The sequence below is a fragment of the Drosophila arizonae genome, chromosome 3 (assembly GCF_054131065.1).
Source record: "Drosophila arizonae isolate 15081-1271.41 chromosome 3, UAZ_ARI_1.0, whole genome shotgun sequence".
NCBI lineage: Eukaryota > Metazoa > Arthropoda > Insecta > Diptera > Drosophilidae > Drosophila > Drosophila arizonae.
The window spans coordinates 18,063,550-18,089,986 of NC_142923.1; the positions used below are offsets into that span (position 1 = coordinate 18,063,550).

The 26,437-nt window shown below is 34.4% G+C and overlaps 4 protein-coding genes, 1 long non-coding RNA gene and 1 pseudogene across 6 annotated transcripts; 4 read left to right on the plus strand and 2 right to left on the minus strand.

Moving 5' to 3' along the window:
- The first annotated feature begins 1,479 nt into the window (after positions 1-1,479).
- Positions 1,480-2,597, plus strand: LOC108609817 (proteasome subunit alpha type-1 pseudogene; annotated as a pseudogene).
- Positions 2,598-3,216: 619 nt separating this feature from the next.
- Positions 3,217-18,143, plus strand: LOC149269812 (uncharacterized). Of its 2 annotated transcripts, none has more exons than XR_016269112.1 (2): positions 3,217-4,119; positions 17,640-18,143. It is a non-coding gene; the product is annotated as an uncharacterized LOC149269812 (long non-coding RNA). The 2 variants fall into 2 exon arrangements; XR_016269111.1 differs by lacking the exon at positions 3,217-4,119 and adding an exon at positions 17,141-17,275.
- On the minus strand, positions 13,256-18,109 carry LOC108611577 (venom dipeptidyl peptidase 4). Its single transcript, XM_089464230.1, has 6 exons — positions 17,947-18,109; positions 15,991-16,085; positions 15,005-15,921; positions 14,033-14,595; positions 13,759-13,970; positions 13,256-13,697 (listed from the first exon to the last, which is right to left on the minus strand). The coding sequence occupies exons 1-6, from the start codon at positions 18,107-18,109 to the stop codon at positions 13,590-13,592; spliced, it is 2,058 nt and encodes a 685-aa protein (XP_089320356.1). The 3' UTR covers positions 13,256-13,589.
- A 2,475-nt stretch (positions 18,144-20,618) lies between the features above and the next one.
- Positions 20,619-22,920, minus strand: LOC108611573 (uncharacterized). The gene is made up of 2 exons (XM_018004291.2): positions 22,201-22,920; positions 20,619-22,134 (listed from the first exon to the last, which is right to left on the minus strand). The coding sequence occupies exons 1-2, from the start codon at positions 22,572-22,574 to the stop codon at positions 20,973-20,975; spliced, it is 1,536 nt and encodes a 511-aa protein (XP_017859780.1). The 5' UTR covers positions 22,575-22,920; the 3' UTR covers positions 20,619-20,972.
- A 194-nt stretch (positions 22,921-23,114) lies between these two features.
- On the plus strand, positions 23,115-24,421 carry LOC108611575 (uncharacterized). The gene is made up of 2 exons (XM_018004294.2): positions 23,115-23,581; positions 23,652-24,421. The coding sequence occupies exons 1-2, from the start codon at positions 23,334-23,336 to the stop codon at positions 24,349-24,351; spliced, it is 948 nt and encodes a 315-aa protein (XP_017859783.1). The 5' UTR covers positions 23,115-23,333; the 3' UTR covers positions 24,352-24,421.
- A 319-nt stretch (positions 24,422-24,740) lies between these two features.
- On the plus strand, positions 24,741-25,980 carry l(2)k14505 (ATP synthase mitochondrial F1 complex assembly factor 2 homolog l(2)k14505). The gene is made up of 4 exons (XM_018004295.2): positions 24,741-24,932; positions 25,062-25,369; positions 25,430-25,610; positions 25,670-25,980. The coding sequence occupies exons 1-4, from the start codon at positions 24,836-24,838 to the stop codon at positions 25,918-25,920; spliced, it is 837 nt and encodes a 278-aa protein (XP_017859784.1). The 5' UTR covers positions 24,741-24,835; the 3' UTR covers positions 25,921-25,980.
- Positions 25,981-26,437: the final 457 nt, after the last annotated feature.

Genomic DNA, 26,437 nt, shown 5'->3' on the forward strand with positions numbered 1-26,437 from the left:
GCACTCTCAGCTGCATGGGAAACTACGATAACGGGATCAGAAGCATTACACTCCGAGTATGAGGATGAGTTGCCACTTGCCTGTTAATCTCTCAGCTTTAAAACAGAATTGAAAGCATGAGCTGACTAGGGTGTTACGAGAAACAAATAAGTTATCTGTCATGCTCCAAGCATCCACCCAAAACAACATAAAATACTGAGAGAATTTCCAAGAGATTTTTCACAGTTATATGCATACATAACATTTTACAGTTTGTAATTTGAATTAGTAACTTGTATTCTAGGCTTTATTAAGTCTGAATACATTTTTAGCCTTTTCATTGTTGGCTTGGTTTATTTTTAACTCATTGTGAACAAGTTCTAACATGTATAAAAAGATGATAAAGCTGTGAACCAGTTCACTTAACACAATTATTGCGCAGCGCTGACAAACGTCTTATGTGATTTTATAAGTTTTTGCGCCCAACACATTTCCTAAATGAAATTAATGCAAATGCGCCGCGACGCGACTCGTCGCTCCCTGAAAATGTTAAACGGAAGGAGCGAGTTTTACACAACCAATGCCTGTGTGTGTGTGTGTGAATAATGTGTTTATTTTAGCGCTTTTTGTGCAAGTTTTCGTCTGGCTGAGCCTTTTTGTTTGCCTGCCGGAAATTTAACCCATGTGTATAAAACTATGCCGCAATTTTATTGTGCGAAAAATAATGTGACAAATGTTTATATACGCTTTTTCTCTCTCTCTCTCTCTCTCTCTCTCTCTCTCTCTCTCTCTCTCTCTCTCTCTCTCTCTCTCTCTCTCTCTCTCTCTCTCTCTCTCTCTCTCTCTCTCCCTCTCTGTGCGTGTGTGTGTGTGTGTGTGCGTTGGTTATGTTAGTTATGTGTGCGGGATTTTATGGGTGCCGGATAAACTTGTTGACCTTTTGCCGCAATTACAGTTTTATACTTCAAGAAAGCTTTGTGCTTTGCTTAAGAATTTTAATTATGTCTAAAATTAAATTCAATTATTAAAATGCCGGCGAAAATAGTAATAGAAACGCTTTTTTTTATACTCTGTGATGCAAATTTAATTATTTATTGAATTATTAAATCTTACAAATTTTCGCCACGTGTGGCTTGACCGTCGTATCCCTTGATCGTAGTATACCAAACAGACACACATACACATATGCATACATATTTCATTTAGCTTTCACTGCACACAGACTAACACACTTTTGAGTTAATTTGTGTACCTTCCTTACATCTTCCATAAAGCTCGCTCCTCAGATTATGCACGGTAAGTGCGAGTGCTGCATCTCTTTTAAGCAGCTGACGCAACGAAGCAGATTATCCTACTCTGACGTTGAACTGCACAGCACCAATACCATATTTATATACATAACTGCGGATAAGCGCGGATAACTTAGATATACATATTTGTAAAAAGCTTTTAATAAAGCTCTCACTCAACTTAAATCATAAATCAAAGTAAACTTTATATATTTATGTATACATATACAGATTGCTTCTCCTCTAACTTCAGTTCATATAATAATGTATTATATGGACGAAATATATTTTATAGAATTCAAAAAAAGAATAATAGAAGACTTTTAATATTTTGATGCTCTTGTTTATATACCCATATACTCACATATAACTTCCAAAGATAATGTTTCGTGGCCAGTACGATAGTGATGTCACTGTGTGGAGTCCTCAGGGTCGGCTCTTCCAAGTGGAGTACGCCATGGAGGCTGTGGGTCTCGGCACAGCGTGCGTTGGCTTGAAGTCGAAGGATTTCGCCGTTGTCGTGGGTCTCTATAAGCCAGCGAGTGAGATGGGCCTCAGCCAGCCCAAGATCATTCCGATCGATCAGCATGTGGGCATCTGCATAGCGGGCATTACGGCGGATGCTCGCATCTTGGGCAAATATCTGCGCACCGAGTGCCTGACCTATAAGCATTCGTATAGCACATCCTATCCGATTTCCCGACTGGTCTATAACCTGGGCAACAAGATGCAGATCAGTACCCAGCGCTACGATCGTCGGCCTCATGGCGTCGGCCTCCTGCTGGCAGGGTACGATGACAGTGGAAGTCACATGTACCAGGTAATGCCCTCGGCGAACGTGTTCAATTGCAAGGCCATGGCTATTGGGAATAGGTCACAGGGCGCCCGCACTTACCTAATGAAGCACCAGGACACTTTTAAGGTGTGCTCCAAAGACGAACTGATCTGCCATGGTATTCAAGCAATGAGCTATGCCGCTTCGATCGATGAGCCATTGAAGCTGTCCATTGGCATTGTGGGCAAGGATCAACCCTTTAAGATACTGAGTCCTGTGGAAAGCATGTCGTATCAGAAGACATGCAAGCCTCCAGATACACCCGACATCTCCTGGTTTCCGGAAGCTCTTAAGGAATTCGATAGCTCTGCGGAGAGTGCAATGGATAGTGCAGCGGGTCCATCAACTCCGCTAACTGCAACAAATTCACAGCCAAATTTGAGTGTGACGCCAAAGACATCCAAAAATCAAGTCAACAATAAGAAATCCAGTTAAATTTCATGTTTTTGAGCACTTAGTAAATAAAGTTTATTAAAATTTTGCGTTTAAAAAAATTAACAGACTTTTCGGATATGTGTATGCTATACTTTACATACATACATAAATTCTGTGGCCCTACAGATAGAGCAAGTAATATACATACATATAAGCTTTGAAGATTACAGACTGCTACTACAAACAGAGGGATAACATAACTCATTTATCCAGAGTGCGGATAAACAGAGAGAGACGATAACTTATAAACACTGCAGGTTACAGACTTCTACTACAAACAGAGGGATAACAAAACTCATTTATCCAGAGTGCGGATAAACAGAGAGAGCAGATAACTTATAAACACTGCAGGTTACAGACTGCTACTACAAACAACACATTTATCCAGAGCGCGGATGAAGCCTTTGCCATTGATCTCTTTCTATACACGCAACTAGCAATTCAGCTCTTTATGCATATAAGACATTGCGCTCATTTTCGAATGTGTAAGTGGGAAAGGGCTTTTTTTATTATTCACTGTATTGGTGCAAGCAGTTAAATATCATCCGCTCTAACAATCACAGCCTCGCTCTAATTTCTCACCTACTTAACTGAGAGCTTTCTGTTGCTATTGTAAGAAAACAATTAGTCTCAATCGAGAGATCTTCTGGAAACGATTTAGTCAGTGTGCGTCTGTCGTTGAGGTCAGTAGTGTGGCGCTTGTGCCCGAAAATATTTCAACCACAGAAAAAGCTTTCCTTTGTGGCGCACAGCAAGAAAATGCAAGTGATATGAAGCAATTTTCATTAAAAAAATTGTTTATATAAGTAGTCTGTATAACAGCATATTACATTTTAATTTCTTATCTATGACCACTTTATAATCTAAATAAAAATTGTAGAACCAACATAACACCAACATTTATATGATAAAAACAATTTTATTATACAAAAACTTGATTCGCCACTTAAAGTTTTAAGGCAACAAAATGTAGTTCAACTGTTATTCGCCAATAAAAATGCCACTTAAATTCTAGATGTTTGAGAGAACACAGACATTGCAATTTTTGGTTCTGGCTACACATGTTAGCTATAAAACCGCTAAAACGCAACTTTTATTTGGCCATTTAATGAGCCAATTAAAATGTCTGCCTGCATTTGAATAAACACATTTGAGACAGAATCTGCGAAAAACTTTTCGAAAAGCAAAAATGGCTGACTGGCAGACACGCCCACTCGCCCACTCGCCGACACGCGGCCATAACACTGTGAAATGAGCTTTAAAGCATATGGGTTAATAAAAGTTGAACAAAGTGTTGAAGGCGGCCAAATGGGTAATACGAGAAGGCGGATTTGCGGGCGGCACAGACAAGAGACAGCAGACAGCAGACAGGAGACAACAGCTGAGAAATGTCCATGAGCACGAAAATTTACCGTAAAGTTATTTTGGCTGTCTGCCTGTGACTCTGCCTGTGCCTGTGTGTGTGTGCCTTTGTCTGTGCTCTGTGAACTGCCATCAGAAAGTCAACCGCAATTTAACAGCAGAGAAGAAGAAGACGTCACGGAAGACAGCAAAGTGAGCAACTCCGTAGTTTCTGATATAGTAAGTTGTTTTTTATTTTAAATTCATGTTTTATTTTAAATTTGTCTAAACAATAAAAAATAAATAAACTGGCTAACTTACAAACAATAACTATTAATTAAATAACATATATTATCGTTAAATTAAATGATAAATTATATGAATGAAATGATATCGTCAGAATTTCTTCAAATAATATAGTATATTATAGTTAAATTTAAAACTTTTAGAAAGATTTAAATGAAATGATAAAATTTCTTTCATTTAAATATATTTTCTTTAAGTTTCACGCTTTAAGCTCCACACTTTAATATTTAAAATGTATTCCTAATGCCTATATATATCGTTAACACGTTGAGTCCCTTGAGTAGGCCCCCAGAAAATTCGTTTGGATAAATTTGATTTCTAGCTCAGCCGCAATTCCAACTAACCCAAACGCCCAATACCACGCCCGCCTGTCGATTGAGTGTCAAACTTTTGGCCAGCACTGTCAGTTGCTTAATTCCATGGAGGCTGTACGATGTTTGCGGCTAGTGGACTGTCTATGCAGTCATTTTATTTTTTGCTTCATTTTTGTTAATATTTGTTCTGTTTTTCGTATACTTCTTCCCAAAGTGAAGTAGGTATATTCATGTCTGTATTTTGTCCCATTAGGTGAGACATGCTTTATCTTGCAACTAGAGATTGATCAAAAGTTATAATTGTCAAATGGTTTCCGAATTATCTCCGCCAAAGAAAAACACAATAAATTAAATAGCCCAGTCATCAATTTTGTAATGCAATCGTTTCTCTTTTTGTTCATTTGACTGTGAACGAGTAACACGCAGTCGATCATACCTGACTCTCGTATTTTTATTTGTTTTTGCCTTTGCGCCAAAAAATGGTGCAATCTATTGACAGAGACAGTTCATATGTGACCTGTCTACAAACGAAGAAGAAGACGAAGGCGAATAAATTCTATCTGTTATTTTTGGCTATCTTCCTTTACTTTACTTTAATATATTAATATATTTCATACTAAAACGAACGTATTTTGAGGTAAATTAAATTTGTATTAAATAAGTGAGATATTTTAGTAAATTATTATGCAAATGTTGAATGTCCGTTTGGTTCATGAAGCATTGACTTTTCAATTGAGTTCATCAAATATTTACACTTTTCATGTTTACTTACAAAATCGCATAACCAAACAGCAACGCTGTGCAGTTCATTCCATTCGATTTAATATATTCGTATATATTTAAGCCTATTTGCTGTGCACTTAAGAATACCCTGTATTTACTGTTATATATGAAATGATATAAAATATGCATAAAAATGGAATAAACTCTCCAAATGAATTCAATCAATAAAAAAAAAGTTCGGAAAAATAATATTTAAAAAATAAGTAAGAGTTAAAAAAAAAAAGCTATAATAGTATAAATAAACTAATGTGAATATCCAATGTGAATATGCAAATATTACAAAATAAAAGTAAATTAAATTCAAAATAAATAAAGAATTACAAAAAAAATAATGTGTTATATGTATGTATATGTATGTATGTAATAAAAATAAATTAATACAATCAAATAAAAATATAAAACTAAAATATTTATATTAAATAGCAGTACTTGTATTAAAATATAAAAGATTAAACTTATATAGTATACAAAGTATTGAAACTAAATATATTTTTCTATTAAAAATTGAGTTTCAGGGTAAGCTTTACAAGGTATTTTCTAGCAGCTGCCTCGTTCTGATTATATTTGTTTATTTATTTGGTCTATGCTGCGGAGTCATTTAACACAAAATTATGCTGCGGCATATGAATATTGAATGGACCCAAAGGTACAAAGCGACGGACTAAACGAGAAACAAAACCGAAAACAAATAGGAATGTTGAGACGGATGCCACTGACTACGTAATACTACTTCGCGGCTTGAAAACAAATAAATAGTGACAAGTAAATCTAAATATATATATCAAATATATATTTTTAATCATAAGTTAGCTATAAAAGTAAATATTAGACTTACAAGAGTCGGACACCAATATGGCAGACAGATGGACGGACCTTGCACGAAATCAATATACTCTTCTCACTCTGCGAAAGAGTAAATAATTGATACTATAATTTATATAGGAAATTGCATACTATCAAAATATTTGATTGTTTGTACAGCCGAATATTATTATAAAGATTGTGAATTGTAGAAAACAAAAACAAGAAGAATTTCTTTTAGCTTTTAAATTTATATAAATATACCAAAAAAAAAAAAAAAAAAAAAATTAAAAAAAACTGCAACAAATATAGAAATTTTCACGTAATCATACTTTAAAAGTCTATATGCAAATAGGAAAAACAGTTAGTCTGTTTTATCTTCTCCTTTTTTAAAGGAAACCATTAAAAGTTCGCCAAGTGCCGTTAAAGCGCTTTGGCAAAGGCTCAATAAAAACGACAAAAAAAAGTTGAAAATTTATAATTTAGTAGCAGCAGTAGCAGTAGGATTAAAGCCTCCTTACGGTACGATAGCCGAGTACTTACGCATTTCTCCTGGGTGTACTTCTGGCACATTTTATTAGTGGGGTTGGAAATTAATATATAATAACTGCGACATTTTTATTTGTTTTTTATTTATTTTTTTTTTTTTTGTGAAGACCGCAACAAATTACGCCTAAAAGGCGAAAATATTTATGAACTCATGCATTTTGTAATATAGAGTTAAAGAGATTTAAGTGCTCTTACATTAAAAAAAAATTTATGAACCTTGCGATTTGAAAATTACGAATTCGAAATGATATAAAAATAAAAATAAAAATAATATGTGTATAAAATAAAAATATATAAATAAAATAAATAATAATATAATAAAACGAATAAATACAAGAGAAAAACGTATATAAATATAAAACATTTTTTTTTTCATTACATAATTAATTTAATTTAAAAAAAATCAACTTAATACATATATAAAATTTCAACGATAAAATAAATAATAAATAATAATATTTAAAAAGAAAAGAAAAACAAAATGTACATGTATTTTTAAATAAAGAAGAATTCACATTTTTAAAAGATTTTTTAGTTTTTTAAGAACAAATCTTTCAAGAGTTAAAAATTTGGCTTTCATTTGAATAAGTCAAGTTTTGTTAAAGAAATATTTATTCACAGAATGAAAATTAATTTAGCAGAAAAAGTTTAAAAAGGAATCTGAAGCAGCTCGAGGTATTGACGAAGGTAATAAGAAATATTAAAACCAGAGAAATGTTGATGAAATCTTTGCGATTCGAAATTTATGTGAAATTTAAAACTCGTTCAATTTCAGTTTAATTAAGGCTTGCCCCAGTGCTTGACTAGCACCGAACTTTAGCAAGGGCTCTGTTATGAGCTGAAAGCTGAAGTACAAACACTCAAAATGAGTTCACGTGCCGACAACAATTTTTAGATGAGGAGGAAAGGTTCAAATATTTTCAATAGTTGACAGACAATTCAATTGAAATGTGAGCTAAAATATTGGGAAAGTGTTTTAACACAGCCATAGATTGAAGCCGATAGGGCTCAGAGTGTTGGGTAGAGGGGAGGAGGCAAAGAATTCTTGTCGTGTTTTTCGAATGGGCAACATGAGCACTTGGCAACGGCGTCAGCCCACAGCAACAACAACGGCAACATCACGTGCCACGAGAGGCTACAACTTAGCTCAAGTTGCAATTGCATCCACTACTTCTTGCTCTTACTCTTCCTCTTCTTCTTAACACTTTCTTTTGTTACACATGTGCAATATTTTGTCATGATTGTGCAAATTGTTATTTTCGGCACGAAATTCAATAAAAATAAAGGCAAGAGAAACGAAAAAAATCAACTGAAAAATATTTCGGTCAATTTTCCTGCACAAGTTTTTTTTGGCCTATTTATATTTGGGAAAACTTTTCCATTTTGGGCTTTACAAGTTTTTTCGGCTTTGTGTTATGATGTTTTAATTAAACACTTTGCAAGCTCTAGTTTCTTCGCCTAACCATATTTGTCTTTGTTGCAAAAGTTTATGCAAGTTTCCCTCGGATTGGTCTGCTCGCCACTTATACATACGTAAATATTTGCAATTAAAATAATTGAGTTTTAAGTTGTCTATATTAGACAAGTTTAGCCAGTGTAGTAAATCATAAAACTTTTCCTCCTTCCCAAACATTTGAGCAAGAAATTTGTGTAGCTTACGTTTTGAGAGAAAGGTTTTTGGCTTAGCTAAAATTTACTTGGCAAGACGAAAAGGGATTATAGAAATTGAAGTGCGTATATGCAATTTCACAAAGACTCAGATAAGTATTCTCATTAAAATAGTAGTAACTATCGTACTCCTATATATAGTATTTTTATATAAATTAATTTGATTTAGGTTCAGTATCTAGCTCTCCATGGGCATAGATATATCCGGTATATCTTTTTAGGCTTGTTATACCAACGTGAGTAAAAATTCTAAATTATAAATGAATAAAATATTTGAGTTTTCCTTTATTGCATATTTGAAATAGATTTCGAATTGAAATTCAATAACAATTTAATTTTTTAACTATCAATAAATCACTTGTTTCCATCATGCTTTAAATTGAAAATTCAGTCAAAATTTTTGTTTATGCAGTAAACTCCTGCTAGACAAATACATACACATGTCTTGTGTAGCTTTTCAGTTATTTGATTGCTCATGTTACGCATACGCAATGTGGTTCAGCAAATTACCACATAAGCAGAACGCAACGTCTAAATGTTGAATATTAGCTTAAATAACTTCTTAGCGCACACATGGCGTATTTTTATTATATATGTGTATGTATATATATTTGTACCCATTTGATTTTTAAGCCCATGGAAAAATAACATCAAAGCTTTCTGTCTTCCATGTAAATTTGTTAAAAATAGCAATAGATACAAATCGATTTATTTTGAAAACGAAATATATATATATATATATATATATATATATATATATATATATATATAGAAAAAAATTTAAAAAAAAAAAAAAGAAAAAAAATAGAAAGCATAAGCCATAAACCCATGTTGTTTGCCAATTCTGAATGCTGAAAGTGCGAAAGCAAGAGAAGCGAATATCAAAGCATTTTTTTTTTATTCCTCCCACGCTTTTATTTGTCAAATACCCCAGGGATTTTGGCGTTTGTTGAATGGGTTTTTCTTTACATGGAAATGCTTTAAAAATCGGCCTGAAAAAATCGAACTTTGCCACTGGCGGTGTGGCATAGAATGCTTTTATCTATAATTAGATATAATTCCAGACAGACCAATCCCAATGTGCTATTAAAATTTTAAAAATATTTCTTATTTTTTAAGTTAAACTTTGCATAAACTATGTTAAAAATTATAAAAATTTTTTTTTTAATTTTTTTTTTTTAATTTAAAATATGCTTTTAGAAAAAAAGCTTTTTACAAATTATCATATAATAATAATAAATTTTACATTACATTACAATAATAATAAATATTAATTTAAAATTTATTACAAATAAATTAACTATATTAAAAATATATATAAACTAAATTTTTAGATATTATACATATTAAATATATTAAAATTTTGAAAAGTATTTATATAAGTCAGGTATTAAACTCTATAGATAAATATATTGTAAATTCGGTTCCAGATAAATTGGTATCTTCAATTAAATATATTATGAAATGGATATTAGATACCCAACTCCCATAGGCGTGTGCTATCCAACTACCCTGATCAAATTCAAGCCCCTTTCTCTCCCTTGATTTTTTATTGTATACTCTGAACCCATCGAAAATGAGAACTCGGGTTATACTGGTTTTATGGAAATGTATGTAACAGGCTGATGATGGCATAACGGACGACGAGATAAGTTGTCGTTTCGAAATTAGAATACTTCCTCGCCTATTCCTTAATTCAATTGACAGAAAATTGTACCCTGTTCTCTATAAAAAAAAGAACTTAAACTTATTGAAGTAACAGCTCTGCGAATGGTTCAGAGTATCAGTTAGCCGTTTACTGGCTAGAACACTTTTTCTGCTATTTTATTTACTGGAAAAATATTTACATATGAATGAACTTTGACTAAAAAATACATCAATAACATTATTTAATATTAATATGAAAAGAGCTTTGCGGCATGATTTCGGTGTGTGTGTGAGGTGCGTATGTGAATTTGTGTGTATGTGCACATGTGTGCGTGTGTGAAAGGGAGTTGAAGAAAATTTCAAGTTGGGAACTTGACAAATATTTATGAACCTTGTTTAGAGTCTTAAGGGAATAAATATGAAATGAGAAAACAAGAATCAAATAAAAATTAAAATATAATCAATATTTGCAAGGGTTTAAGGCAACATAAAACCGTAAAACATTTTGATCTTTTTAATGCTAATCGAAATTAAATTACAAAATACGAATATAAAAGTTGTTGAAAATGAAATTTAGAAAATATATAAATTAAATAAATATATAAAAATTATGTTTCCTTTAATATATAAAAAAAAATATTATTATTATAATGAAAAAATGTTATATACAAAAAAAATAGAAATAAATATACATACATAAATACATATACAAATTATATTATAGGAAAAATATATATTTGTATATTACAAAATAAATTAACTAATTTGATAATAGGCAATATAAAATCAAATTATATAAAAAAGTTGTATTTTTTTTTTTTTTTTTTTTTATGAATAAAATATATTGTTTGTATTTTAGTAAATTTTCGAGATTTTAAAATTCATCAAACATTTTTTAAAATATATTCCTAATTAAAAACAAAAGCCTGTAATAGTTCATATATATTTCATGCATATAAAATGTAGTTGAAGTACGTAAAATAATTTCCATGTTAAATTCCGAGCGTAGAGAATATTGATTAAATTTTTTGTTAGATCAGGCTCAAGCACTGATGGTCACACACACACACACACACACCCAAACATGCAGCTAGTATGTCTCTGTGTGTGTCGTGCACTCATACACACTTTTTGGCCCACGCATCTCTCATAATTTAATTATACCACCACTGGACGAACTGCAGAAATGTATGCAGCAGGGGATAAATAAAAACGCCTGCTGAATATGTTATTGTCTTTGCGTTCATTTAACATTTTACAGTGACAATTTAATTAAAAAAAATAAAGGCAGACAATTAACGTAAACAACGACAAAATATTGCTTTAAATAGCTCAACAGAAAGAGAGAGAGAGAGAGGGGGAGAGAGGCAGACAAAGTGACAGAGTGCGAAAGAGAGCAATGAATAAACAGCTTTAATGCAACTACCAACATCGACGTTGTAAACATTACAGATTTCCTTTACTCTTCACTGTTTTATTGTTTTCGCATTTCATTTTCCATTTGTTTTTCGTTTTTCGTGCTTTGTTTTTGTTGTGTTTTCTTCCTTTTTTATTGTCGGCTTGCCACACACATTGGCGCAGCGATGCATAACTGACGCGACACCTGAGGGACACACAAAAGGCCAAAGCACGTTGCAGCAAATTTAACAGATTGAAAGGCAAGTCAATAAAACAAAGACTGAACAGAACAAAGAGAAGAGATGGAGAGAAATGGCGGACAACAAATGATTGAAAAAAAGAAAAACAATCAACAAATGTTCAACAAATACATTCGCGATTGACAGCACATTATAAACTGCAAACAAAAAGTTGATTTAACATACATATTATCGTATTTTTGAATAGTATTATAACTGAAGAATTAAGCTGTTTATATTTATTAAACATTTTTATACAATTAAGAAAAACATATAAAATTATAAAAATTACACATATTTCCTAAAATAGATTGTAAAAACATATTTCCCACAACATTGTGGTAAAAAAAAAAAAAATATATATATATATATATATATATATATATATATATATATATATATATATATATATATATATATATATATATATATATATGTATTAATACATAATATTTCATTAAATATAACATATAACCAAAATTAAAAAAAAAAGAGAATAAAATTAATTAATTAATCAAGTACTTGACTCCTAAAATGTACATTTTAATTATTTTTAAACTAGATTGTGTTATGAATCAATGACTTTGAGGTTGTTTAAACTCTTGTAAAATTCTGTTTTTTTTTTTTTTTTAAGCATACACTAAGCTATATTTATACAAAAGTCATAAACTTTTTAAGAAAGTGAATGAAGTACATTCATTATACGTATAAAGTATTATACTGATATTATTAAGTTTAAAAAATGTTTTAAATCATTGCTTGAATTGTAAAGAACTATTATTATTATTAACTCTTCAAAGTAATCCCTCTGAGATTATCGTATGTACACTTATACCAACGTCCTTAGTTTTAGTTTCGAAGACGAAGACGAACAGACTTTTATATTTAATTACCTCAATATTTTAGTGAAAGCCAGTAATTCTTTTTTTTTTATTATCTCCCACTGAACTATTTAAATCACGAATAATTAAAAATAAATAAATTTACAATTGTATTGCTTTTACGACTTTTCATCGTTATGTTTGTCAACTACGTTTAACATATCGTAAATATACAATATATATATATAGGCATATAATTGGCCGTGTGAGTCCTTCAGTATAATTTTAAGCTTTTCCATAAACTGAGCCTAATTAATTGCTTCTGAATCATGTTTAATCCATGCTTTTGGTGTAAGATATATACAGTTGCAATAAATGTAATCGTAATTATCATTAATTCAAACCATATTCCCTCAATCTGCAAGAGCATTAATTTTGCATTTTAACCGTTTAATGCACTTTGCGGTTATGAGCCCCGCCAAATGCCTTTGTTATTAAATTGTTTATAGTAATAGCGCTTTTCCTCTTTTCATTATTTTTTAACTTTGCTGTGACGTTGTGGTTGTAATATGTACCGTTAAATTGACCGTTGGCCACAATACACGTGCGCAGTTTTATTGTGCTTCCTGAATGGTTTATTATCGGACCATTTTAATGGATTTTCAATTGTAATGAATGCCTTTACAATTAATATATATATAATATACATATATATTGTGTGACAAAATGAGTGAAGCAAGAAATGGGTAAAGTAACAAAATAAAACATTTTTTAAAATATATACACAAGTTTTTATTATGGTGGTATTATACCTACCTCTAACTGAAATATTAAGGTGAAGACAATATAATTTAAAATATTAATAATATTTAATAGAGTATTCAAAAATCGATTTGTTGAAATTTTTACATATATATACATATATTTACATAGAGGCGATGACAGCTTTGTGAAACGATAACACAGTTTGATATATCTTTGGAACATAATTAACATTTGCATTATTTATCCATACAGTTATTTGGTTTCTATAAGGGCATTTTGCTGATTTAAATGAATTAACCAATTTTACTAAATTCTTAAAAAAAAGGCTAAAATATACACTAAAAAATAGCTTCCAATGTAAAAGTTCTCTCTGATACTGTACCAATCTATATACATATATATAAATACATAGATATAATCTATCCTTTAGTGGCAGTTTTGTTCAGGCAGTTGAGCCAGAATTGATCTATGGTATTATACAAATGCGGCGTAGCATTGCCAATGCTGTGGTTCTCATCAGTATAGGTCTATAAGAATAAAATATAATTACAATAATTGCATATAACTATAGTATCATATCATACGCACCTGCTCCTCAAAGGGTATATCAGCGCGCTGTAAGAGTTTGGCCAACAGCAGCGAGTGCTGATAGTGCACATTGTCATCGCCCGAGCCATGGATTAGCAAAAAGCCATGAGTTCTGAAATTATCCAAATTACTGAAGGCGCTGCTCTCATTGTACTTGAGCTCATTGTCGTTCACAGTGGGCAAGCCCATATAGCGTTCCGTATATATCGTATCTAAGTGAAGGAAGTTCATTTTAAATATACAATATATATCCATGATGAGCTATCCCTATTACCGTAGTAAAGCCACGAGGTAACTGGCGCCACGGAAACACCGCATTTGAATACTTTCTCATTATCCTTTTCAAGAGTTTTTGCTGTCATATAGCCACCATAACTCCAGCCCCAAATGCCCGTGCGATTGGCATCGATAAACTTGAATTTTTGTTGAAGCAAGTTGGTGACAAAGATTTGATCCTCCACCTCGTGGTCGCCCAAATCATTGTTGACAGAGAACAGCAGTTTTTTGCCCTTATTTCCCGTGCCACGCCCATCGATGGTGGCGTAAATGGTATTCCTTGTGGTGACTACAAAGGCATCGTAGCCGACAGTGAATCCATTCGTCACTCGCACCGAATTGGGTCCGCCGTATACATTAACAATCATGGGATACTTTTTGCTCTCATCGAAATTAGGTGGCAACGCCAACCTGGCAATGCCAATGCTGCCATCTGCCAAGGTGACATTCAGAAAACGATATGTGGGCATCTGCTTAGTGGCCACCTGAGCGCGATAAGCGCTATTCAGCTCCCAGTCCGTGACCTTAGTATGTGTGGCCGATTCCCAGACCTGAGTATAGCTGGTAATATTGGAACGTCAACTTTTCTAAATATACAAAACTGTTGAATATAGATTGTCAGTAATTTTGCTTGGATATCGAAAGATGATCAACATCGATTATTGACCCTCATTTCATATGCGCTCTAGATTATGATACAATGATATAATAGGAAATGGGAATGCTAATATGTTTTTATGTGTATGTATTAATTCGTATAAATGTGATCTGGATAAAGTTTAGGTATTTCTAAGAGTGCTATTAGATAGCTCAAATTTGTTTTGTTTGTCAGAGAGTGAAACTGCGCACTACAAATCAGTATGGATTCATTAACAATCCCCTAGAGAGATATAAGATGTATATATTACATATCTATAGAACTAAGTACCCCTTTCATATATGTAGTTGGAAGTATATACCAAATACTTACAGCTTATCATTGACCTCATCATAGCCATAGACAGTGAGCACTGTGAATTCGCCACGCGATTTCCAGCTATTGAGGCCCGTTTCCAAATTGAGATTCCACACCTGATACCAGTTGTCGATGAAGTAGGCAAATATGCAGTTCTGGCCATTCTTCAGGCATTTGGGCGTACTCATGGCCACCCAGCCGTCGGGTTCCTCAATCCTTGTCACCTCCTTGCACACGCCCTGCGGGGTGCAGCGCTGCAGCGTCGATAGATTCTGGCGACGATTCATCCAGGTGATGAGCAAATGATTATTATCCGACCAGACCACATTCTGGAGTATGTGATCGGAGCTGACAATGTCGACGGGCGCCTCGATGCGTTGCATGATGGGATCGTTGTCGGCCAGATCGTACACCCTTAGGTAGACAGTCGGATTAGGTGTGCCGCTCTTCGGATACTTGAGGTGCTCCTCATGTGGATACTGATAGTATTCATTTTCAGTGTCGCCATAGAGGAAATATCTAAAGGTCTCCACATTGGTGTCATTGAAGAAGCCAACGGCCAGTTTAGTGCCATCCGGCGACCACCAGAGGGCGCTGCCGCTGCTCAACACCTCCTCCTCATAGACCCAGTCGGGCACACCGTTATACACGATGCCATCTTTGCCATCCTCGGTGATGGCCACCTCCAGATTCTCATTGAAATGGATGTGCACGTTGTTCTGATAGACATAGGCCAGCCGATCCTTGAGCGGCGACCAGGCGCAATACTGCAGCTTCTCGCCCTTGTGTATCTTGATCGCCGAGTTCGTTGCGATGTCATACACATCGTATTGGGCCACATTCGAGTAACGGAATTTCCCTGTCAAATTGTAGCGTACCAATATTTTGGTATTATCCGCAGAGAGCGTAAATGTAGCCCCACTGTATGTATTCTAAGATCATATATACGATTATATTTATTATCATTAATTAGTTTATTTCGTTTAATTTGGAATATATACCAAAAATGTGGATTCCAAGAATACTGTATTTTGCTTTGTGGCTGCATTGTATTTGCGAATCGATCGATCACTAGCCGTATAGTAGAATTCCTCATCTGTAAATAAAAATATTATTTTTATATTATGTATATGATATATATACATATAATTATTATTTTGTAAAATATGGCTATTTTTAACTATTAAATACAACATAAACATTAAAAAATATATATATTTTTTTTTATTATAATTTATATTTATATTATAATTTATTTAGAATAGCTAAGAGAGGCTTACAACTTGTTTGTAAAATATTGAAGCTTTTGTTTTTTTCTTATTTAATTAAACCCTAAATCAAAACAATGTTTAAACGTCAATGAAGGCACCTAGAAACACCTGAATAGTATTTTGATTTAGCTCACAATTGGTCAGCTGGCGTGATTCAATAAATGGTTCGCAAATCGTATTACACGCATCTTAAATCACCTTCAGAACGTGAATGCTTAGGGCGAATTGGCGAAACTTTTACGGTTGCCAAGTATTTGTCAAGCTGTTTGTTATCATGGGACTTGCTAATAGGAGTTGTGTTGACAATGAATGGAGCAACAATTAATTATTGCGCAATACCTTGATCTACTTCATACTCAAGAACAATTTCTAAGTGCTTTATATGAGTTAAGAGGCTTAAATATATGTGTCATTTCTTGTATTACAAACTCATGTGCAATACTTAAGTGAGATTATAATTCATTTTTAAAATTTATTTTTATTGTTTACAGTGTTTTTTTTTTTTTTTTTCTTTTTTAATAAATTGAGAGTATGTTTGCTAGGCTAAAATTATTGTTAGAAATATTTCCTGTTCACCTCCATATTTTCTCTCTCTCTCTCTCTCTCTCTCCCACTCTCTCTTTATCTCTGACAAAGACTGTGTAGCACACATAAATGAATAACATTTAAAAGTATTGATATTTCACTCTTCAATTCAGCAGACAAATTAACGAGCAATAAACAAAAGTGCTCAATAATCAAAGTCAAAAATACTTGAAAAACTTGTTCGAATGACTTGCATAATAAAGGTTTCTATACCCTACTGACGATAACTAAGTCGTGAAGTATTAATATACCTATATATAGCATTGCCATAATTATTAACAATGGCAGATCTATTCTTGAACTCCCAGCAACAGCAAATATATTTCTCCAACTCCCTTTTATTGGATTCTTTGTAAAAATTATTCAAATTAAACACAATTCAAGAGCTTTTTCGTGAACAAGTTTTTCAAGAGCAGTTCGCACATGCTATGTAAGGGCTATACAAACAGCTATAATTTGATGATCAACAATAATTCGATTGTTTGAGTCAAGATATGCCGATAAGATAAGAAGGAACGGAAAGTAGTTCGGCTAGATTATTATTATTTAGGGTCTACAAATATGAAAGTTTTAGGGTATAACTCGTGACCACTGAGCTAAAAGAAAGCTAAGAGCAAAAAAGTGGTATATAAATTTATATATAGCTTTCATTATTTTATATACATTTAATTAGAACTACTTATATTTTCTGTAACTTTATTTTGTATTTTACTTTATTTCGTTAAGTTAATTTATATTAATTCTTGCTATATAATTTTATATAATTATTTTTCTCTATCCCACAAATATTTTAGATTGACTGCAAATTATTTCAAGGTCAACAAATTGATCTTTTTGATATAAACTCTACACACAATAGCATCTATATAGCAACATTAATCAAAGCGATAACTTAGCATAACAGGGAAATGACCTCAACGGAATGAATCTATTCAGCTCACGCGTCATTGTCATTGCGGGGACTCTCCCTGCACGAATGCGACGGCGATAAGCTGCGCTTGAATAGCTTTGTGGGTTAAACCAACAAACAGCATAAATAATACCCCGCCTAATCATAACAAGTGGGACGAGGAGTAGCAGCAGCAACAATAAGTAGCTCACCTGTTATCCACGTGCCATTGAAGCTGCGCAGGCCAGAGGTGCCATAAATGGCACTGAGCAGGTCCCACGGCGTCTTCTCATCATCAGCTGTTGGTAATTTGATGATCGAGGCGTGCGACAAGCCGAACGCGCACAGTAAAAGCAGCGCCACAACAACATTCATAATTTTACGCCAAAAAAAACTACAGCAACAACAATAAGAAACACACAGAAGCAGAAACGAAAGTGAGAAAATAACGGAAGATAAAAGCGACGACAACGAGCTTCAGGCGCAGCAGCTCGCTGCGACGCAACAACAGAACTTGAACTGAAACCGAAATCAATGTTAACACCCACTTAAATCAAAATGTTAACTAACATTCGCTGCCGCGACTCAATCGTAGAGCCGAACACCGCTAAAAATACCCGAATTCGATTTGAATTGATAAGTGAATTAGGTTGTTCCACACACAATAAGGAATTACTTATCAATTAATTTTGTCAAAACAATCTTAAGGCGAACTCTGGCAGTTAGTCGACGATTGTATACCCTGTAATGATTTTTTCTGTTTTTAAAGCAGAGATGATTATTTAATGAAATTGATTATTTGGAATATCTTGTAATATTTTACAATTTACAATTGTTTCAACTTTATAATACCATGTAGACCTACACTTGCATGACCTTATACTTATATATATATATATATACATCTATATACTATACCATAACTTGATTTATTCCATATATAAAATGTATTACTGACAATTAACTTTAACTATGTTAACGACGCATGATCAAATGTTTTATGTTATTATGTGCTTATCCTAAAGTTGATTATGATGAATACAAATTGAATAGTCGACCCATAAATTGATAATTTATATACACCTAAATACATATACATACATAAATACATAAACATATTATGCATTGTTATTATACATCTATAAATGAATGCGAATTTAACCGCCAGTATTGCCGTGCTGCACTGCCGCATGCGAACGAGAAATTAACATAAGCACAATGTAAATGAAAGAGAGAGAGAGAAAGAGATAGAGAGAACGAGCGTTTATCAACAATTGAGTGATGTTAGATCTCGATTGAGTAATAGTAGGTTATGCAAAGCGGTCTGTTAAGTTAACGGTGTGACGTCATGAATATGAAACAGCACTGTTAGCTATCAATAAACAAAATAAACTTAGCTGAGCGCATGGATATTATTATTTATATTAATCATTTACTATGTATAGATTCTAAAATCTAACAAATTATTTTTCACCTGAAAAACGCATTAAAAAAATAAGTAACGACTACATTTTTACAGCAATTACCATTGGTTTTCATTACCATTGTTATCAATAACAACTCCTGCACTTAATTAATTCCCAACTCGTACCGTAGATAACTCACCTGTTATCCAAGTGCAATTAACTTCTGCTATTCGTCTTCATAAAAGTTTTAGCTCCGATTGCACTTGGGAAAATAAGTGTACAAACGTACCAAAAATGAATATATAACAAATTATACTATCATTATTAATGACCCTAGCACCACCCTTGTCAATAACTAACTAAATTTAAATAAACAATTCTTAGCAGCGTAACAAGTTTGATATGTCAATTAATACATTAAAGCATGTCATAATAATTCAAACTAAATTCTGGAGGTTAGATACCAATATACCCTATAAATAGCAAGAGCATAAAAAAGAAAAGAAATATCAACTATGTACCTATATACATAGACTTGACTAATTAAAGAAATATATTTATTTTATTAATGAAATTATTAAATTTTATTTGTTTTATTATTATTAAATTATTAATTCTTTTTAGAAAACTTGTATTTTTAATATATTTTGGCATTTTTTGTCTTCTTGTTTACATATTTATAATTATAATTGAATTATTTTTAATTTTTATATATTAATTATTTTTATTCTTATAGAAACTCAGAGATGCAAATTAATAATTTCAGCAAAAAAAAAAAAGCTAGCGGGACTTCACGGTTTTTTAGAAAAGACCCCATGGGTCTATTGAGTTGCTGAACTGCTTTAACATCTTGTACTCCACATTAGTGAAGCAGTTTTGTAATAGAAACGGAAATAGGAGTTGAGTTGTAGCACGATTTCGAAAAGCTACACTAAAGGTATTACAAATGAAATGAACTAAAGATATGCCAAAGTAATCTTGAATGTATAAAAGATAACTTATCTGTATAAGCCTATCTATAAATACCTTGCAGCTGGCATATGGCAGTGGGTTAAGCTTTGACTGTCAAAATTGATGAGGCTCACAGTTTAAAACCAAAAAAAAAATATTTATATATATATGTAAAAGATATTAGCTTAAAAATAAATCAATGAATGATAATATATTATAGTATATATAGATCATATGATGATATATATATATATATATATATATATATATATATATATATATATATATATATATATATATATATATATATATATATATATATATAATACATATATATAAATATGTATTTCACATTAACCTATAATATTAGATTTTTCTTTCTTTTTTTTTTGTTGATTTATGTTGGCACCATATGATCTCTATATAATGTATATTTAATTGATCTTTCAATATGAACATAACATACTTTTTTTTTTTTTCTTTTTTAATTATAAATTTCTTTTTAATATTTCTTTTTTTTTACAATCTTTATTTAGAATTATGCTTAATGTTATAAACAGAGTTTTGTTTTATATTGTTTGTTTTAAGAGAGAGTACTGATTAAAACATATAGTACGGACATTCAACCGATCGACCGATACGACATTAATGCAATGACGAAATTTTCATATCATTTTGTCGTCTTAGATTCTACAAATTTCAATTAGACTTAAATTTGTATTACAATAATTATTAGTATTTTAATTATATATATTTTTATTTATTTTATTTTATTTTTTTGACTTATGACAACTAGTTTAAGTGGTAAACATAGAACGCTACCGGGGCTCGGGCTATATTGAATTAAAAGATTTCTTTCTTTCCATTGCTTCGTCGCGTTTTTACTGTGGCGGCGGTTGCGGCTGCGGTTGCTGCTGTTGCTGCTGCAGGTGCGGCAATTGCATGACACGCGCCAAGATATGCGCCTGCTGCTCCAGGCACTTGGGGAAGAACGTCTGCAGCAGCTCCAGCTTGCGCTCCTCCAGCTCCAAGCGTTGTCGCGAGATCTTCGTTTGCTCTGCTAGCAATTGATTCTTACGACGTACTTCCTCCATGTACATGGACTCCAATGAGTCGGCCGCCGGCGGATTGCTGGAGCCAAAGGGTCGCCCTCGCTTGCGTGGCGTCGGTACTGGCGTAGCCACAGCATTGCTGTTGCTGTTGCTGTTGTTGCTGTTGCTGCTGGCAGCTGTCAGTGCTGGCGGCTGCATGTGTGCGCCATTGCTGCTGTTTGTTGCCACGCTGATGGTGTTGTTGGTGCTGTTGATGTAGGCAACCGCTGTAATAGCCTGATGATTGATACTGGATGTTGGGGCGCTATTGTTGCTGTTGCTGTTGTTGTAGCCGCTCGCATAGCTGGCTGGCTCATAGCCAGACTGAAATTGTTGCTGCTGCTGCTGTTGATGTTGTTGTTGTTGTTGTTGTTGTTGTTGCTGCTGCTGCTGCTGCTGCTGCAGTTGCTGCGGCGTTTGCAGCTCCAGTAGCTGTGCGGGCTCCGCTGGTGAATACTGTTGCATTCGCTCTTGAAATGGCATTGAGCGATAGTCCTCATCGTCGTATTCCTGTTTGATATCATCATACTGATCCGTAAACAGTTCCGTATTGAAGCTCATTGAATTGTTGTTGTTACTGTTGCTATTGTTGTTGTTGATATTGTTACTGCTGCTGTTGCTATTGTTGTTGCTGTAATAATTATTGGCCGTTGGCTCAGCTGTTAAATTAAGCACCGACTGTTGCTGCGGGTGTGTTTGCTGCTGTTGTTGTTGTTGTTGTTGTTGCTGCTGCTGCTGCTGTTGCCGCTGTTGCTGTTGCTGCTGTTGCTGTTGCTGTTGCTCGTCGTCGCGTGGCGGCGACACATCTCGATTGTTGAGTAACACCTCTGGTGGCAAGGGCTCTGCATTTTTGGGCCTGTGTAAGTTTTTCAATATGCGATTGATTAAATCATATTTTTTCCAGCGCAAGGGGAAACTCGATGGATCCGTTTGCAGCTGTTTTTTCACCTGACTGAAAGGTAAAAGAATTTACCGATTTACAGTTAAATCAATACAAATCCAATGATATAAAACCTACCGAAATTTAGCTCTTGTCTGATTAACCTTCATTTGTATTTCCTCTGGCTTTACGTCCACGGCGAAGCGTTCGCGCAACTCTTCGGACCACTGGCCAAAATAAACGGTATTTTTACCGGTGCGTGTGAGACGCCAATTGTCCCGGCCCCAGATCTCATAGAGCCGCTCCTCCTCGCTGGGCGTCCAATAGCGACGCGCCTTCTCTTTGGACTTCACCTCCAACTGCTCCTGGTTGCCGCACATTGTGGGCTCCGGTTCGACGTCAGCGACGTTCGGATTTAGATTCGGATTTGTGTTCGCAATCACGTTCGCATTTCCAGCGCCGGCCGCAGCGCTCCCTCCGCCTAGATTCACAGACAAATTTTCGTAGTCCATGCGAGCACTAGGCTTGACTTTTATCCTTTTTCGAATTACTATCGAAACAGTTAATAGTTATCAATGCGCTGCATTTCCTTAATCCATTTCTAAAGTGTTGGGCCACATTTATTACACACCAGCTTCACTTTTTCGCATAGAAAATCAACAACTAGGGATGGCTGCATCTATCGACTCGCATATGCAAAAAATGTCGATAGGTATACGTTCGATTGCTTTTAGATTTGCCGAAGTTAAAAAAAGTTGAAAATCTTTTATTTAACTCATAGAGGAAATAAAGTATTTTTTGATAAGTATTCATTAAATAAATCGTAAATATATATTAATCATTTATTATATATCGATAATCTCCCATCAATAACAATTCAATGTACATATACGAGTGTGACCTTTTACTACGAAGCTATAAAATCCCAGAAAAAATATTAACATACTGAAAGTAAAATACATTGCGAATAAAAGTGGTATGATAAATAAAAATAAATTATTTAAGTAATATGAATGAGTGAAATAGAAATTTCATTAATTAGGAAAATGAAACACATTTTCATATGCATAATGAAAAGTAAAAAATTTTATATACAAAATATAGGAAATAAAATAACTTCAATCTGATATATCGATAGTCTGCACTTGTCACATCTTTACTCCACCGGAACCATTGCACATCCCTAATAGACATGGGCAACATCTGAAACAAATGTACTTGCGAAACAAAATACAAAAAAACCCGCATGAGAATTACTTAAGTTGAGCGACATGAGCGATCCGGAGAATGAGTCGAAGAGCAATAAGCGTGGCCCCAAGCACATGCGGCTGCGCTATTATACGTCCTATGAGGAGGCGATGATTGTGAAATTGTGGCGCGAGCATTTGCACGAAATAACTTCGTACACGGAGAATCTGGTAATATTTCGGGAGATTGCCTTTGGATTACAACAGCATCGCATAAGGCTGAACAAGCAGGAAGTGCGACGACGTATTAGCAGCTACCGCAACAAGTATTTGTGAGTAAATATAGAAGATTTGATCAAAACGGAAAGAGAGTCCTGAAGTTAATCGCCCCATCCATTATAGAGTCGAGCGCAGTCGCTATGAGAGCGATCCACAGTACAAATCGGATTGGCGTTTGTATCAGCTCGTCGACTGCCTTTTCCAGCCAGCAGCAGCGGCAGGTACCACGCCGCCCATTACAACGGAGCGCAAATTCATTGAGGATTTAGAAGAGAAAATACGCAGGGAAGTTCCTAATTTACCTCGCTTCAATCGTCACGATTGCCGCACGATGAAATTCGAAATGGATCCGAACAGCTGCCCCTTCTATGAGGATCAAGCGTCAACGCCACAGGTGAAGGCGGAGCTGCACCAAATGCTGGACTCGCCCAAGCAACAAATAAAGACTGAACTGAAGGCCGAAATGGAGCACCTGCAGCCAGCGCAGTCCATACCAACGGAGAAACGTTCACCACTAATGCCCGCCAATCGCACGCTGGAACCGCAATCGCAGCCACAGCCATCGCCTGTTTCGGAGTTTAGCCAACCCTCGGTGCGTCGTTTGCGTCGTCGTAGCATAATGCCCCGCACTGGTCAAATAACTTTGGCCCAGATCGAGAGATTGCGCAAAGAAAACGAGATGCTAGCCGAGCAGCGGGATGCCCATCTGGCGGATTTGGCCTTGAAGGAACGCGAGTATCAGCAGCTGGAGCAAACATTCGACTTCTGGCTGCATCAGCAGGAGACGTGGATGGCCTACCTGGACACGCGTGGTATTAAGTGAATCTGAAAGTTGTCCTTATTGACAACTAACTATGTTCAAGTTTAAGGAATGAAGTGTATTTTAGCTTTAATTATGTATTTTTATTTCGATCTCCGATTCTCCGATTCGGATTTTCCTCTATCATTCAGCTGTTTAAGGAAAAAAAGTTGGAAAATTTAAAATTAAGGAATTAAGGAAATCATATGAGTTATAAATATTTTAATTTTTGTAATAATAGTAGGAATCTATGCATATTATGTGAATTATAAATATGTATGAAAATATAATAAATATATTTTTCTTTCTGTTATTAAACTAAGAATGATTATATCCATTATTTAACTATGCTTTAAACCCGCGCTCAGATGTATTCTAATCGATATTACACGATTAGTCGGTATTTATTAGTATTTTTGACTATGGTATTTTATTGCATACCTAAATATAGTCACACTGCAGCACTTGTGCACATTGTGATTAGCTCAAAGTATTTTGTTAAATTAAAATGAATAAACAGTTAGTAACAAATACAAAACGCTTGCTGCGTGTAGGCAACGGTATTAAATGGCAAACACCCGCCCTAACAGCAATACGTCAATATGGTGAGTGAAGAGAGAGCGAGAGACAGAAATCAACAACAATGGGATAGATTTCATAACAGCCGGCAACAAAAACAAATAAAAAATAAAAAGAGAAACCAATGATATCGATATCTCTTATTCTTCCAATAGCCGCACCACCGAAGCGATTCTATAAGACCACAAATGTGCTGAGCACAGACTCTGGATATGAGGTGACATTGGATCATCGCAAGCTGAAGACACCCAACGGCACATTGTTTACGGTGAAGAGTGAACCGTTAGCCATTGCTGTGGCCACCGAATTCGATGCCCAGAAGGAACATATCGAACGGTCTCGCATGCACATTTCAGCCCTTTGTTTTACGGCTATTGACAATCCCAATAAGCTGACGAAACCCGATATGGTGAATTATCTGCTAAATTTCATAGCCACTGACACGGTGCTCTTCCAATACGATGTAAGCTATTCAATTGCCGATCGATAAATTTCTATAATTCCATTAAATTTTCGCGCGCAGAATGAAAAGGATTTGCAGGAACTGCAGCAAAATGAATGGGATCCCGTTATCGATTGGTTTAATCAGCGTTTCGAAACGAATCTGAAGAAAACGATGGACATAACACCACCACAAGTCAGCGACGAGGATAAAATGAAAATAGCCAAGCATTTTAACTCGTACAACTTGGAAACGCTCCATGGTAGAACTATAAATTTTTTGAGTCTCTGTATTGTTTTTAATAACAATTATTGTTTTTAGGCTACATTTTCGCTGTGGACACGTTGAAATCTATTGTGCTAGCCTGCGCTGTCATTGAGCAAAAGATTACAGTGGAGCGAGCGGTTGCTCTTTCGCGTCTTGAAGAAGAATATCAGCTGAAATTTTGGGGTCGCGTCGAGTGGGCGCACGATTTCAGTCAACAGGAGCTACAGGCGCGCTTAGCTGCCGCCGTACTGTTTGTGCACTTAAATTGTTCCGAAAACTTTATCAAACAAAAGTCGATAATATAAGTTGTTGATATCTAAGAAATATAGCTTTACTGACCACTGTTAAAAGTGATTGGAAAAATATTGTTTAGCTGTTCAATTCCAGCGGTATGGCAATAAGAGTAAGTAAAGTAAGCAGTGGTACACTGCTTGCACGTATCTAGTTTGATTGCTGGTGGTCGTGCAAGCAGTCCGTGCTATATGGCTGTCCCGCTTGCACAACTTTGGCTCCAATTAGAATTTAATTCAAATATTTTTATTTGATTTACACTGTGTCACTCACAGTTCCTTTCCCGTTTCTTATAAGCGATGCAAACAAGTGCCATCTCGCTTACACCAGTGAGGCGCCAACTTGCATTCCATTCAAAGCTCAATTACACTCGCAGAATCTTCAACCGTGGTACGAAAACGTCAACGGGGCATAGCGCACGTTACTATCGCAGAAGAAGTGATGTGCAAACCGTGTGCTTTGACTTTATTGAAGATAGCTCTCTCGTATCTCCTTTGCGCCCCATCCGCTCTTTTTAGTCATATGTGTGCG

Coding starts and splice junctions, on each gene's coding strand:
- LOC108611577 (XM_089464230.1), bottom strand. CDS start 18,109: ATGAATGTTGTTGTGGCGCTGCTTTTACTGTGCGCGTTCGGCTTGTCG. Junction 16,086..17,946: donor CAATGGCACGTGGATAACAG/GTGAGCTACTTA, acceptor TTTTATTTACAG/ATGAGGAATTCTACTATACG. Junction 13,971..14,032: donor TACCTCGTGGCTTTACTACG/GTAATAGGGATA, acceptor TCCTTCACTTAG/ATACGATATATACGGAACGC.
- LOC108611575 (XM_018004294.2), top strand. CDS start 23,334: ATGAGCGATCCGGAGAATGAGTCGAAGAGCAATAAGCGTGGCCCCAAG. Junction 23,582..23,651: donor AGCTACCGCAACAAGTATTT/GTGAGTAAATAT, acceptor CATCCATTATAG/AGTCGAGCGCAGTCGCTATG.
- LOC108611573 (XM_018004291.2), bottom strand. CDS start 22,574: ATGGACTACGAAAATTTGTCTGTGAATCTAGGCGGAGGGAGCGCTGCG. Junction 22,135..22,200: donor CAGACAAGAGCTAAATTTCG/GTAGGTTTTATA, acceptor TTTACCTTTCAG/TCAGGTGAAAAAACAGCTGC.